Below are 15,520 nucleotides of genomic sequence, written 5' to 3'. Positions count from 1 at the left end.
GGGTACACTGAGGGAAAACTTAGCAAAGCCAATGCACCACTTAACCAGCATACCTTTCAGAGTGTAGGAGGAAACCAGAGGAAACCCACACAGCCATGGGGAGAACATGCAAACTCCACACAGTATACCAACCTATCTATATCCTGCTGTGTCACCTGACAATCTTCCTCAGTATCCGCCAATCCTGCCATCTTGGTGTCATCCGCAAACTTGCTGATCACACCACGTACGCCCTCTTCCAAGTCGTTTATATATATTACAAAAAGAAGAGGTCCCAGTACTGAGCCCTGCGGCACACCATTGGTGACAGACCTCCAGCCAGAAAAGGACACTTCCACTACTACTCTCTGCCTCCTATTGCCTAGCCAGTTTTCAATCCATCTAGCTACCTGTCCTTGTATCCCATGTGCCTTAACTTTTTCTACCAGCCTACCGTGAGGGACTTTGTCAAACGCCTTACTGAAATCCATATAGATGACATCAACGGCTCGCCCATCGGCAACTGTTTTTGTCACCTCCTCAAAAAATTCTACCAGATTCGTAAGGCAAGACCTCCCCTGAACGAAGCCATGTTGCGTATCCCTAATCAGATCGCAACGCTCCAAATGCTTATACATCCTATCCCTAAGAATTTTTTCCAACAATTTTCCTACCACTGATGTCAAACTCACTGGTCTATAATTACCAGGGTTATCCCTACCACCCTTTTTAAACAGCGGTACCACATTAGCTACCCTCCGGTCCTCTGGAACCTCACCTGTGTCCAAAGAAGAGACAAAGATTTGCGTCAGAGGCCCAGCAATTTCATCTCTCACCTCCCTAAGCAGCCTGGGATAAATACCATCAGGCCCTGGAGCTTTATCCGTTTTTATGATACCTAAAAACCCTAACACTTCCTCCCTCGTAATGGATATTTCCCTCAAATGATCTACAGCTCCCTCCAAGACATTACAAGACACCAAACCCCTCTCATTTGTGAATACCGACACAAAGTATTCATTCAGGATCACCCCCATTCCCTCAGACTCGATACATAACTCCCCTCTTTTGTCCCTAAGAGGACCAATTTTCCCTCTAACCACTCTCTTGTTCCTAATATAAGAGTAAAATGCCTTTGGATTATCCTTAATCCTATCAGCCAAAGCCATTTCATGCCCCCTTTTTGCCCTTCTAACTCCCCATTTAAGCTCCGTCCCACTCTCTCTATATTCCTCCAGCGCTCTCTCCGTTCCTAGTTGTTTCGACCTAACATACGCCACCCTCTTCTTCCTGACCAAGTCCTCAATGTCCCCTGTAATCCATGGCTCTCTAATCCTGCCTTTCGCATCCTCCCTCTTTACCGGCACATGCCTTTCCTGCAACATTATCAGTTTGCCCTTGAAAGCCTCCCACTTGCCAGCTGTGGACTTGCCCTCTAACAAGTATCATTCAGCTCCTTCCTAATCCGGCTATAGCTTGCCTTCCCCCAGTTCAGCACCCTCCCCTTCGGATGGCACTCATCCCTTTCCATTTTTATCCTAAAGTAGACAGACTTGTGGTCACTGTTAGCCACATGTTCGCCTACTGCAACCTCAACCACCTGCCCCGGCTCATTACCCAACACTAAATCCAGTATAGCCCCCTCCCTAGTCGGGCTAGTTACGTACTGCTCCAAGGACCCTTCCAACACACATTTTACAAATTCCTCCCCATCAGTACCCCCAGCTCTAGGCACCTTCCAATCCACTCCAGGAAGATTAAAGTCACCCACTACAACCACCCTATTCTTTCTGCATCTATCTAAAATGTCTCTACAAATACCTTCCTCCACTGCCCTCGGGCTGTTGGGTGGCCTATAGTATACCCCTAGCATCGTAATTTCTCCCTTTCTATTCCTCAATTACACCCACAGCGACTCAATCCCCAACTCCTCCATATTGTTCTCCCTCTGCACTGCTGTGATGTGCTCCTTAACTAACAACGCCACCCCACCACCTCTCTTCAACCCTCCTCTGTCACACCTAAAACACTTATACCCAGGAATATTCAGCTGCCAGTCCTGCCCTTCCTTTAACCACGTCTCCATCACTGCCACCACATCTAAATTCCTCACGAACATCAAGGCCCTAAGCTCATCCGTTTTACCCATTACACTCCTCGCATTAAAACAGACACAATCCAACCCTCCAGGCCCACTCAGATCCTCCTTTCCCCTGATAATATTCCTTTCACCCAAATCTACCCTGTCACCCAACTCACTCCCGATCCCAGTTCCTATTGAGCTATCAGTCTCATACCCATCCCCACTCCATATTAGTTTAAACCCTGCCTAAACACTCCAGCTAACCTCCCAGCTAAGACATTTGTCCCCCTCCCATTCAAATGCTCCCCATCCCCCCTTTACAGGTGCCCTTCTCTCACAAATACTTCCCAGTGATCGACAAAAGTAAAGCCCTCTATCTTGCACCAATCCCTCAGTCATGCATTCAGCTGCATGATCTCGTTATTCCTAGCCCTGCAGCAGTCCAGAGAATGCCACCCTGGAGGCCCTGCTCTTCAGCTTGGCCCCCAACTCCCTAAATTGCCTACATACATCTGACCTACCCTGTCTTCCTACGTCCTTTTCTGCTATGTGTATTATTATTTCTGCTTGGGTCCCCTCACCCTTCAAAATTCCCTCTATCCTCTCCGATACATCCTGTACCCCTGCTCCAGGGAGGCAGACTACCATCCTTGAATCACGCTTTTGCCCACAGAACCGCCTATCAATTCTTTTGACCCTCCCATCCCCCACCACTATCTCATTGCCAGCCCCCTTCCTTTCCTCTGAGTCATTCTGGCCCTCCTGTCTTTCCTTTTGTACCCCTGTCGATGCCTTTTGGGGGGCCACTGGAGTGGTCTTTGGACCAGGACCATTCTTATTCTTCTTCCTCCTCCTCCTAACAGTTACCCACCCATCCTGTCCCAGAGGCCCTGGGACCTCCACCTGTTCATGGTTCATAGCCATTAACTCCTCATTCTCCCTAACCAGACATGCATCCTCTAAACGCAGCTCCAGTTGCCTAACCCGGGCCCTCAAACGCTGCAGCTCTAATCACTTGACGCAGATGTGGGCCTTCGGGAGACGTGATGCCTCCAGGAACTCCCACATATGGCCAAAGCACCTCCCCATAGCCCCTGCCATGTCCTGACTTCCCTTGGAATTATATATACCAAAATGCAACACAGGAAAGATGGGACCAGCAACTCACCTTGCCTAAGCCTGCTCTCGCCTAAGCCCAGCAAGCCAAAGCCTTTATAGTTCTCACTCAGCTCCCACTCACTCCGCTGCCCGCTCCTGTCGCTGCCCGCTATTACTGCCTTCTTTATATACCCCCCCCGCTCTCCCTTCCCGACTAGCCCCTCGCCTAACTTCTGCTTCGGAAATAAAAAGTACTCACAGAAAACCCCGCGAACCGGAAATGAAGTCAAAAGCTTTTACAGTAAATCCAAGACTCACCACAGCCACCAGGAACACTGCTCCAGAGAACAAATATTCAATTTAAATTTATGTCTGAAAACTGAAGTTAGCAAAGTTGTGTTATTGTGTGAGGTGTTCCTTGTGACACAAGACTGTTGCGGGGGGAATGATGCATTCTCAGGACTGTGAGTAAATTCAGTTTGTGTCAACTGCCTGACATACTCATGGTAGAATAACAGCAAAACTCTCCCAAGTGAAGAAAACATTCTCCTCATGTCAGACTTAAATAGAGGACCCTTTCTCATGAGACTGTAGTCCCTAGTTCCAAACTCCAACTACAGGAGACGGTCTCTCAGCCGTCAAGTTCTCAAATAATTTTATACACTTCAAGACTTGATGACCAAGGAAAGTGTGTTCACAATGTGGTCAAACAAGTTGAGTGGGTCAAGCTTCCACACCAATGGCTGGCCCCTCATTCTTTAAAGCCCTAGAGAATATAAATGCATTATATTCAATCCCCTCCTCTCATCCCCAAAATCAATTTAGTAAACATTGCATCCCCTTTAAGGCAAGTATATCCTTTCTTAGGTAAGGTGATCAAACTTAGCCAGTATTCTAGATGTAGACTCACCAAATCCCTGCTTAATTGCTGCAAGACCTCCTAGCCTCCGAAATGCTTTCTGCATTTTAACTTTTGGGGGACAAAGATATCCAAATCCCTCTGGATGCCACCATGAATTAATCTCTCAACTTCTAAAACCTTTAACTGTGAATATCTTTTTGTTATCAACCATATAATACCGTAATATGTTCCCATGTACTTATGAAACCAATCACTGTTATATTCACATTTATTGATACATTTGTTCTCCTTTTATTTGTAGGTCACCCATTTTCAGTGTTGACGGCACAGCCGATTCCACACCAAGCTTTGGCTCTGCCGCAGTTGCCCATCAGCCGCTGATCCTTCTGCCGCAGACAGTCTTTGAAGAACTGAAGGTGTTCGTGGATCATTGTGACAAGCAAAAATTGAATTCATAAAGCCCGCTTGTGTACATTCTCAGTAATGTATTAAGATGCTAGGACCTGTCTACATGCTGTTCCCACAGCTTGGTTTGCAAATTATACCGAATCCAGTTCATTATGTAAAGAAACCAGAACAGAAAATTCTGGAGATACTCAGCCAGCCAGCAGCATCTTTGGAGAGAACAGGCAAAGTTGACCTTTTTAAGGATGGACCCTTTTGCCAGACCTGATTTCCAGCATCTGCAGTGTTTTTTGCTCTTAGTTTGCTACCTAAACAACATGCTCACTAATCCGAAGGCTGGACCTATTTTTGGTTCTTGTCAGGATAAGGACCAATCTCAGTGGTAAAACAATGTTCCCCCCATTGTATTTCGAGTAACAGTGTTGAGGCTTTCTGAGGCTAGAGTTGATAAAAGCAGTTGCTGCATCAAGTCACCTCTGACATTGTATCAGTAAATACACATCTCTGAGGTGAGAAGACTTTGAACTTTGTTTCGCTACTTTGACTTAGTCTATCTTCCTTATTCTTATAGAAACATATAAAGTGGAAGCAAGAGTAGGCCATTTGGCCCATCGAGTCTGCTCTGCCATTCATTTTGATTATGGCCAATCATTAAATTCAATATCTTGATTTTGCATATCCTTTGATCCCTTTAAGCCCCAGAGCTATGCCTAATTTCTTCTTGAAATCAGACAACGTTTTGGCCTCAACTACATTGTGTGGTAATGAATTCCATACATTCACCATCCTCTGGGTGAGAAAATTTCTCCTCATCTCAGTTCTAAAATGTTTACCTTTGTTGACATTGTTGCCAATGCAGTATGAGAAATGTAATGCATTGTGCCACCCAATATTGCCAACAACTGTCTTCTTTAAACGTTCTGGTCTATTATCGCACATGTAGACTTAATGTGGATGGTTTTCTTGTAGTACATTGATTGAATTGGTACTCTCTGTCTCCTAAAACCACTTGACAAAATGACAGCTGAGTTTAGCATTTCTTCAGCCCATCAGCAGTGAGTCATGAACTCTACTCCACACCGGATAAATATGTCATCCCATTGCTCTTGTATCTAGCCTGCTTTTCAAAGCCACTTGCTAATGACAGTGCCCCCCCCCACCTATTTTCCATTATTCTACCACTTGTGCGTCAGCCAGTTCACACCAATGCTGAATTTACTCACCGCCCTGAGAATGCATCATTCCCTAGCAACAGTCTTGTTACTTGGAATACTCCACACAATAACACAATGTTGACTTCATTTTTCAGACATAATTTAAATAAGCCGTTAAGATTTTTGTTTTATTCATTCATGGGACATGGGCGACGCTGGCTGGCCAGCATTTATTGCCTGTCCCTAGTTGCCTAAGGGCAGTTAAGAGTCAACGTTGCTGTGGCTCTGGAGTCACATATAGGCCAGACTGAGTAAGAATGGCAGATTTCCTTCCCTAAAGGACATTAGTAAACTAGGTGGGTTTTCCTGACATTTGACAATGGTTTCATGATCATCAGTAGGTCCTTAATTTCAGACATTTTTTATTGAATTCAAATTCCATCATCTGACGTGGCGGGATTCGAACCTGGGTCCCCAGAACATTAGCTGAGTTTCTGGATTAATAGTCTAGCGATAATACCACTCGCCCATCGCCTCCCAGAACGTATGACTTTGTGTTTTAAACAAGGCATGTAAATATATAATGAGACTTGCTGGTTCACAGAAATCTAAACCAGCAGAGAAAGCAAAACTCATTCTTCATTTGGGCTCATGAATGACTCTCAAGTGGTTTATGGCAGCTTACTTTTAGTAAACTACAAACTTTATCAGATCACCTATTCCATCCATGTTACAACCAATGATGTCTCATTCAGCTGAGTTGAAATGGTTATTTAAAGTTTGAAATGAGGAACTGGTCAAAAAATAATCTTTCTTACCCACTTTACTGCATTTGAACAAGGCTGAACTGTTGTGTCTCAGGCCAGCTGAGCTGAAGCCACTGGCTGTAATTTGCTGTATAATGTTTTATTTGTGTGGCATGAATTAATGATGTCTCAACTGAAAAAGAAGCCTAAAGTAACCGTTTCCATTTGTTCAAGTACTGATGAAAGGAATGTGGCTCTATGTGAGAAATGTAAAACGTTAGGGCGAGTCAGGCAAGGTTGTCTGTGTTGTAAATAAAGTTGCTGCCTTAGTGACATGGATAGAAACACTTGGTGGGGTTGTCCTTCTGGTTTACGAAATAAAGGCACCACCACCTTTGATACTGGGATTAACAGTCCAAAGGCTCCTGAATAGCAGAAGGACCACAGTGATGTTGATCCAGAGATGGAAGGGTGCAAATCTGTGAAGGATCTTGCTCTAGACTGTTACCTTATGAGCTGCGCTGGGCAAGGGTGTGCATTTGTGAAAAGGTAATTTCCAGTATCAACTTGCCTGCTCTGGGCATTCTTTCTAGAGTCACTTGAGTGAGTTTTGGTCACTTGTGAGAGCATACACGTTATGAATCGAGGCTTTGGGAAAGAAATGGTACAGAATTGGAAGAAAACTGAAGCGCTTATTGAGTTGATGTGGTTTTTCTCTGAGGGTGGAAACAGGTTGACATTGTTGGCCAACTGAGGCATGTGGGCCTATGTTAGCATGAAAACTAAAAGAGAAATGGCCACAGGCCACAACAGAATATCTGAAAATTTGAGTTAAAGCAAACAATTCTTGCCCAACTTATCAATATTTTACTGCTGAGTTCACCTGAGAAATCAATCTTTTTTGACACTAATATAGTCAGATTTTGGGACCCCGTGAGCTAGTGATATAAAACAAGAGTGACATTACCGAAGCAGTGAATTACAGGATGAGATTTACCTTTGTAAAAGCTTATTTTATAACTCACCAAAAAGGTGACCGATTGTTTAGGATGTGTATGTCCACAGATTGGGTTTCTTTGGTGTGACTGCCGCAGTGAAGAAAAGCAGAATCTCACTCTAGCAGCATTGCAAAATATGGTCCCTTGATCTCCCTTTCAGTGGATCATTCATGATAAAGACAGGCAGCTTGAATTTGTGAGGAAAACATCGCAATGCGGGAGAACCTGAAATCATGCCATTTACTCTTTTTACAAACCATTACCACTAGCTAGTAGATTGAAATTGGAGGCAACTGTCAGTTTGTGTCTCCAGGGTCACGTGGTGTTACATTTGCTAAAGTTTTCAGATCAAGGGCTCGAGTCACTCTAGGCAGTGTTTCAAAAAGCAAATTGAGTGTTTCAGTCCTTGACTTTAGGATAAGCCAATGTTTTGCTAGCATTCTCATGTAACATCTATCTCTTGTTTATTTGACCATAGAGTCATAGGAATTCACAACATGGAAACAGGCCCTTCAGCCCAACTTGTCCATGCTGACCATGCTAGTCCTATTTGCCTGTGTTTCGCCCATATCCCTCTAAATCTTTCCCATCAACATACCAGCAGCAAAGCTGTTGTGAGCCTGTGCTCAATGCAGGAGGTGATATAGAAATCCTACAGTACAGAAAGAGGCCATTTGGCCCATCAAGGCTGCACCCACCACAATCCCACCCAGGCCCTACCCCCATATTCACCCACTAATCCACACATCTCAGGACACCAAGGACAATTTTTAGCACAGCCAATCAACTTGTTTGGACTGTGGGAGGAAACCGGAACACCCGGAGGAAACCCACGCAGACACGAGGAGAATGTGCAAACTCCACTCGGACAGTGACCCGAGCAGGGAATTGAACCCAGGTTGCTAAAGCTGTGAAGCAGCAGTGCTAACCGCTATGCTATCGTGCCGCCCGACACTTTGCTGCTCCTCATTGGGATAACTGTTGTTTGGCTGGCTGGGAAAATGGTTTTTAGCCCCAAAGGTCCTATTTTATCTCATGTACTCGGATCATCCTGTGTTTTAACCGGTAGAGGTGACTAATAAAGGATGCGGAGTTGCGGTCATGTCTGGCTGACTGGAGTGGCGAGGAAATAATAAGAGCTATGGAATTAGATAAATCCTTTGTCAGCATTTTACCATAAAGGAAATCGAGTTGAGCTGTGTCAATCCTGTCGTTAGTAGCACAATGTAGGATTTGGAAGCAATTCCGGCAAGCAATGTATCAGCAATGCACACAGAGTTAACCACAGGAACATTGGCTAAATCATCATACCTCATACAGGCAAGGCTTACTGTTACTTCTGTATCTAACGAAAATGTAAAGGTTTACGAGGACCGTCCAGTCTAGACCAGAGAAGCACAATGATCACGAAAGACAATTGTTTACTTCTTTCCAAGCATACTGTCTTTGTATGTACAGCTTTGTAGCCTGAAAAAGGTTTCACTCTAGTTCACGGATTATGCTGAAGCATAAGCTCATGTCTTGTCATACGTGTTCTTGTACATATGTGTTTAAAGCGTTTTTAATCCAAATGTAAATTTTGTTTTAGCATGTGATGATTCTACATGTCTTGACTTACAACAATTACCATTACAAAATGGATGCTACTTTTAAAATGTCAAGACACTGTGTTAACCAAGTATTTATTGTAAAATATAAACTTCCGTAAGCACTTTTAAAAGATTTCAGTTTTTGTAACATTTAGACTTTAACTGTGCATCGTTAATGTATTACGTGTGATTAAATGCAATAAAAGTGCTGACACTTTGATGACTTCAAGCCTTAGCTAAGCTCTTTACGTTTTCCTTTCTTCACATAATATCTGCATGGTCATCCCACCTTTTCAAATTGAGAGACACGCCTCCGCCAATCTCACTGAATAAATGGATATATGGAAGAACGATCCAATCCCAGATCAACCGTTTCTCTCGCTCTTCCCCGCACACTTGTAAGAAAGTGTTCGACCTGCGCATGGATCGAGCTCCTTGCTGGGTCTGAGGTGGGGAAAACCTCACCATGTGGAGGAGAAATATGATAAACGCACATATCACTAATGCCAGTTAGCCATGGAATGTGATTGCCTTTGATCCGCCCGGGACTCCAGTTCGATTCCCGAGTTGGATCACTGTGCGAGGTCTGCATGTTCTCCCCGTGTCTGCGTGGGTTTCCTCTGTGTGCTCCAGTTTCCTCCCACAAATCTGAAAGTTGTGCTGGTTAGGTGCATTTTCCTGGCTAAATTCTCCCTCAGTGTATCTGAACAGGCCCTAGAATGTGGCGAGTTGGAAATTTTCACAGTAACTTCATTGCAATATTAATGTAAGCCTACTTGTGACACTAATAAATAAACTTACAACTTAAACATCACTAATTGTAAATTATTTCACCTCCCCCCCTCACTCTTGTTAACTCCACAAGGACAAGGAAAACACATGGTTAATGTTGATGATGTCCCCGAGGTAACTCCTCAGACTGACAGTATTCAGTGTTGGTAAAGGTACAATTACAACACAATCATTTTGTGACTATGGGTGTCAAAGTTAACAGGTTCGGGCAAAGGCTGTGTCTGCCCAAACTCAGAGCTGCTAGAGTAGTTCTGGAATATGTTGGTGATTTCATGAATTTGAGTTCAGTCACACCGAAGGGCAGATTTCATAACTCCAGTAAAAGATATCTGTGTGCTTGTAGTAGTTGACAGCTTACACAGGCTCAGTTTGTTATATGATGCATACCCACTTTCCTAACATGTGCAGTTCATTTAACCGTTCAAGAGGAATGAAGTGTCTGACTGGATTATCCATAGTTTCCTTCTGTGCAATCATTATAACATTGAGGTGAATAAATGTACAGTTAACATCCATAAGATCTAGGAGCAGATTTAGGCCACTTGGCCCATCGAGTCTGCTCCGCCATTTAATCATGGCTGATATTTTTCTCATCCCCATTCTCCTGCCTTTACCCATAACCCCTGATCCCCTTATTAATCAAGAACCTATCTATCGCTGTCTTAAAGACATTGAATGAACTGCCCTCCAAGCCTCCTGCGGCAAAGAATTCCATAGATTCACCACTCTCTGGCTGAAGAGATTCCTCCCCATCTAAAGGATCGTCCCTTTAACCTGAGGTTATGCCATCTGGTTCTAGTGGAAACATTCTTCTCCACATCCACTCTATCGAAGCCTCACGGTATCCTGTAAGTTTCAATAAGATCCCCCTCATCCTTCTAAACTCCAATGAGTACAGACCCAGAGTCCTCAACCATTCCTCATTTAACATGCTCTTCATTCCAGGAATCATTCTTGTGAACCTCCTCTGGGCTCTTCCCAAGGCCACACATCCTTCCTTAGTTATGGGGCCCAAAAATGCTCATAATACTCCAAATGGGGTCTAAGAAATGATAATGTTACAGAAGGGATACCAGGGAAAGACAAGAAATAATGTCAGCCGGTCCAGAGATTTCTAGACACTTGCGGAATTCTGCAACTCTGTCAAGAGCTCTTCAGCAGTTAATGACATGGGATCTATTGATGGAGTGGACATTGTTAAACACCTCTGGAGTGGGCCCTTGGTAGTTCCTTCTCCTGCCTCAGCCACTGAAGCCTGAGGCAACCTTGGTCCCACCAAGGGTGTCAGAATCTTTAGTTGAGAGGCTGGTAGATACAGCTATGATGAGGGGTCCACTTGCTTGTGTCCTGGAGCTGGCTCTACTTCCTTGTGTAAGTGGTCGACAAGCTTCTTTTTACACAGCTCCCCTCTTCCATCACTGATGTTTTTATTAAAAACTGGTGTGGGGGATCAGAATAATTGATGCTCTTGGTAGGAATCTTCCATCGCAATTGATTATTCCTAATAAAGATTTTAGTTATGTCACATTCCTAAGCACCAACTTTCACCTCATCGTCAAGGGGATGCAACCCCTTTGCTTCCGCTTTGAAACCAATCTATTCAGCTTGAAAAGTACATTCCTCACATTTTAAATGCATGTCAGCTTCCTTGAAACACTTTAGGACCTCTTCCAGGTTTGCACCATGTTCTTCAGGAGACATACTTGTAATCAAGACATCATCTGAATATACCATCATTTTGCAGATTCTTCATAACAGGCTCTCTGTGGCATGCTGAAAAGTGACACAGAATTACATGGCAATCCATATAACTTCTTGTGGGTATTTATTGTAATTAACTTTCTGTAGTCCTCTTCCAATTCCAGTTGTTGATGAAACGTGACTTAGGTTCAGCTTTATGTATCTGAGGCCCCCTTCTAACTTAGTATAGAGATCCTGTATCCTTGGAATGGGCTAATGATCCACCTGAGCTCCTCTCTTTACCGTTAGTTTGTCATCCCTGCAGAGCCTCATGCTATGGTCTGGTTTCAGGATGGGGACGATGGACGTGGCCCATTCTGAAAGCTGCAGAGGATTGATGATGCCCAGGTCTTCCAACCTTTTCGTTCAACCTCTACTTTTGAGTGTGATACAGATGGCAAAAAGCCTAGGCGTAACCTCAGAGTTTAGACAATGTTTTGTTTTAACACATTTCATCTGACTGAGCTACCTCTGGAATACCACCTGATATTTGCATTGGAGATCTGTGAATCATTCATCCTGGACATTAAATATTTCCAGCAAGTTCAGTTTTGTCTGTTATAATCAGTCCTGCCTAATGAGACTGGGCTTTTGTTCTTCAGTCCCCACAATAGGTAGCTGGACTGTATGATGCTGGCATGGAAGTTGTCCCCATTGTTTTTAGTGCCTCTCCAGTGTATGTCACCAAGGGAGCCTCAGTATAGGTTAGATTGAAGGATTGAATGTTTTTTTCACCTATGACAGTGTCGACTTCCATTTGCTGTGTAGCCTGCCTTGTTCTATACTTAGCTTGCCCTGGCTCCAACTGCACCCTTCCAGCCTCCAGGAATGTTTGCCCTCACTCCTGATTGGCCCCTGTTAGTGCACTCACATTCCATTGGTTCCAGCCTGGTCATGTGGCCTGCAAACAATGGCCCATTAAAGGGGTCACACTTCTACAACATTCTTCTATCCATCTGATGAGTAATCTTAAAAATTCAACCAATTTAGTTAGACATGACCTACCCTTCAGAGACCCACACTCTTCGTTCAACTCCTTTTCTTTCAAATGTTCAGTCACTTTGCACTCGACAATAAATTTACAATAACTTCCCCATAGCGGACATTAAAGTCTGTAACTTCTTGATTTTCCACTCCATTCTGTTTTAAATAACCGAGTGATATTTTCCAGTCCATAATACAATTCCAAATATAGAGAATTTTGGAAAATTATCACTAATCTTCCCATCTCTCTTTCCACCCTCAAGTATTAAATCAGGCCCTGGAGATTTGTCTATCTTATCTAACTTTGTTTCCATTACCATTAAAAAAAATGTTAAATCCAATAAATCTGTCCTCTGATTTATTTCTATGCTATTGTATATCACTGCGATTGGTCTCCTTGCTCTAAAGAGAAAGCAAATACCAATTATCCATTGTAGTGTCATTTGAACCTCTCTTTACTGGGCCCACATTCTGGGTTAACACTCTTCATATAGTAATAAAAACTTCAACTGTGATATCTCTTCAAAGTTTTGGTTATGCTTCCTTCCTAAACCCAACTCCTTCCTTTATATCTCTTGATTTTTTTTCACAGTTCTAGCAATCAGCTAGTTTTGCATTGCCCTTGCATTTAGTGTAAGCCTTTTCTTAATTAGCTTCATACTGTCTTTTATCGTATTTGTTGGCCATGATTACTTCACTGCGGAAGGTGGACCTCTTGATCTGAATTTCCCTTGAACTAAATACTTCTTTGGAAACTTTCCATTGTTTGTGGGTTCACCTCGAAGGAAGTAGTCACCAGTTAGGAACGATGTTTTGGAACAGTTGAAACCCGGTTGATCTCTAGTCAGCGCACATAGCTGTTCAGGCAGGTTGATCCCCGGTTAGTGGGCAGTTGACCACGGCTAACTCCCAGCTAGTGGACGCACATCCCCCATCAACTTGAAAGGCTGTTGAGGCTGATTGCTGCCTCATCATTTGCCAGTGGTAGAAGACAGTAATCCCAGGTTGTCTCCCGAGTTGAGTATTAGAGCCACAATATTATTTTTGATTTGATTTGATTTAATATTGTCACATGTCTCAGTATGCAGTGAAAAGTATTGTTTCTTGCGTGTTATTCAGACAAAACATACCATATATAGAGAAGGAGAGAGTGCAGAATGTCATAGTCATAGATAGGGGGTAGATTGAATTAAAGAGTTGTTAGAGACTTTAAAAGAGTTAAAATAAAGTTTTAGAAACATAGAACAAGAGTAAAAGTAGAATTCAGAGGTATGCTAGGCACAGCTTGCAAGACATGGCCATCTTGAATCAAACTTTGGACTGTAGAAAGAAACTGGAGCACCCAGAGGAAACTCATGCAGACATGGGGAGAATGTACAAACTCCACACGCAGTTACTCAAGGCTGGAATTAACCCCAGGTCCTTGGTACTGTGAGGCAGCAGTGCTAACCACTGTGCCACCTAAGCAGGCAGATGGGACCTTGGTTTCACATCTCATCCAAAAAATGGATTTGTGGTTTGTGACCATTGCTTCTCCTTCTCAAGGCAAGTATTAAATTCATTCAGATTATGGTCAGTATTCACAAGATATTCCTGCACAGTCAGATCAACTAATTCTGGTTTGTTACTCATCACTAATCTAGTATGGCTTTACCCATTGTCAATTCTGCAACACATTGTTCCAGGATACTGTCCTAAATACATTTCAATGATTCATTGCCTTTACCACTTGAGTCATTTGCTGTTTCCCAGTCTATACAAAAATTAAGATTTTCTATTATAAGCACATTGTGCACTTTCCTGCTCTCTCTATTTACACATCCTCCAACTACACCACTGAAGGCAACCCCCACCAGAGTCTTTCAAACTTTGCTACTCCGCATTCTGTTTGCATTGCTTGCTCCCCGTTACTGACATCCTTTCTTTGATTGCGCTGTTTATCAACATTGCTTTTCCCGAAGTATGTTTCTCTTTTTGTAGACCTTGTAGCCTGGAATATTTAACTCTTAATCTTACCCAACTTCTTTCCAGCTCTGTGTTATAGCTACTACATTCTATCCCTTAATTTTAATTTGTGACTTTTATTTTATCTGCAATGTGCATTTATGTACCTAATCCTCACTTGGATCACTGTCCCTATCTTTGCTATATGCTCTGATGGTGTTTTAGATTATACTTTTGCTGTGTAACAATTGTGCTTAAGCTCATTTATTAGTGTCACAAGTAGGTTTATATTAACACTGCAATGAAGTTACTGTGAAAATCCACTAGTTGCCACACTCCAGTGCCTGTTCAGGTACACTGAGGGAGAATTTAGCATGACCAATGCACCTAACCAGCACGTCTTTTAGACTCTGGGAGAAAACCATAGCACCTGGAGGAAACCCACGCAGACACAGGGACAATATGCAAACGCCACACAGACAGTGACCCAAGCTGGGAATCAAACCTGGGTCCCTGGTGCTGTGAGGCAGCAGTGCTAACCACAGCGCCACTGTGCTTTGCTGATGGTCGTACAGACAATTTGATGGTTTGAGCCTTCATCACCCCTGATTTATTTTTAACAGGCATTTTATTAGGATTTCAATAACCTTTTCTGCTTCTGGAGTATAAGAGCAAAGGTTAGTACAATGGGAGGTAAGTGAAAATTTATCTCCTATTGTACTAAGGTTTGCTCTTCTCCCCTCTCTATTATCACTGGGTAATTATTTTTTACACATAGACGGCACTCCCCAGTCCTCCTTCTCCACTTTAGTTCTTTCAAGTCATTCCTACAATTCTATTTGATCTTTCCACTCGGCCCTTGGCCCCAGTGGTATCATACATTCCTGTCCCAGTGCCTCATGAAATCAATGCCTCCTCCCAATACCAATCTTTCTACCAATCATTAACATTCCTGATATATTTGCCACTATGCCAATTAACACAGTGCTCAGCTAAATATCTGAAGATGATCACTCTCAGGGTCCTGCTTTTAAATTTAAGGCATCACTTGTGATAATCCCTTAGAAGGATTCCCTTCCTGATGTTTTATGTCATTGATTTTTGACGTAGATCACAAAGACTGAACACACTTTCCAGCCAATGCAT

At 43.2% G+C, this 15,520-nt stretch overlaps 1 protein-coding gene across 2 annotated transcripts in view; it reads left to right on the top strand.

Moving 5' to 3' along the window:
• The window catches only part of lhx6a (LIM homeobox 6a), a 93,835-nt gene extending 89,432 nt beyond the window's left edge, over positions 1–4,403 (top strand). For both annotated transcript variants that reach the window (XM_080212024.1, XM_080212025.1), the window contains exon 9: positions 4,324–4,403. In XM_080212024.1, coding sequence (XP_080068150.1) covers positions 4,324–4,403 — 80 coding nt within the window. The remainder of the gene's footprint in view (positions 1–4,323) is intronic.
• Positions 4,404–15,520: the final 11,117 nt, after the last annotated feature.

This window comes from Carcharhinus amblyrhynchos, chromosome 25, assembly GCF_965287045.1.
Source record: "Carcharhinus amblyrhynchos chromosome 25, sCarAmb.v2.hapA, whole genome shotgun sequence".
NCBI classification, from domain to species: domain Eukaryota; kingdom Metazoa; phylum Chordata; class Chondrichthyes; order Carcharhiniformes; family Carcharhinidae; genus Carcharhinus; species Carcharhinus amblyrhynchos.
The sequence above is the reverse complement of the archived record's forward strand: the minus strand, read 5'-3'. Positions and strand labels throughout refer to the sequence as shown.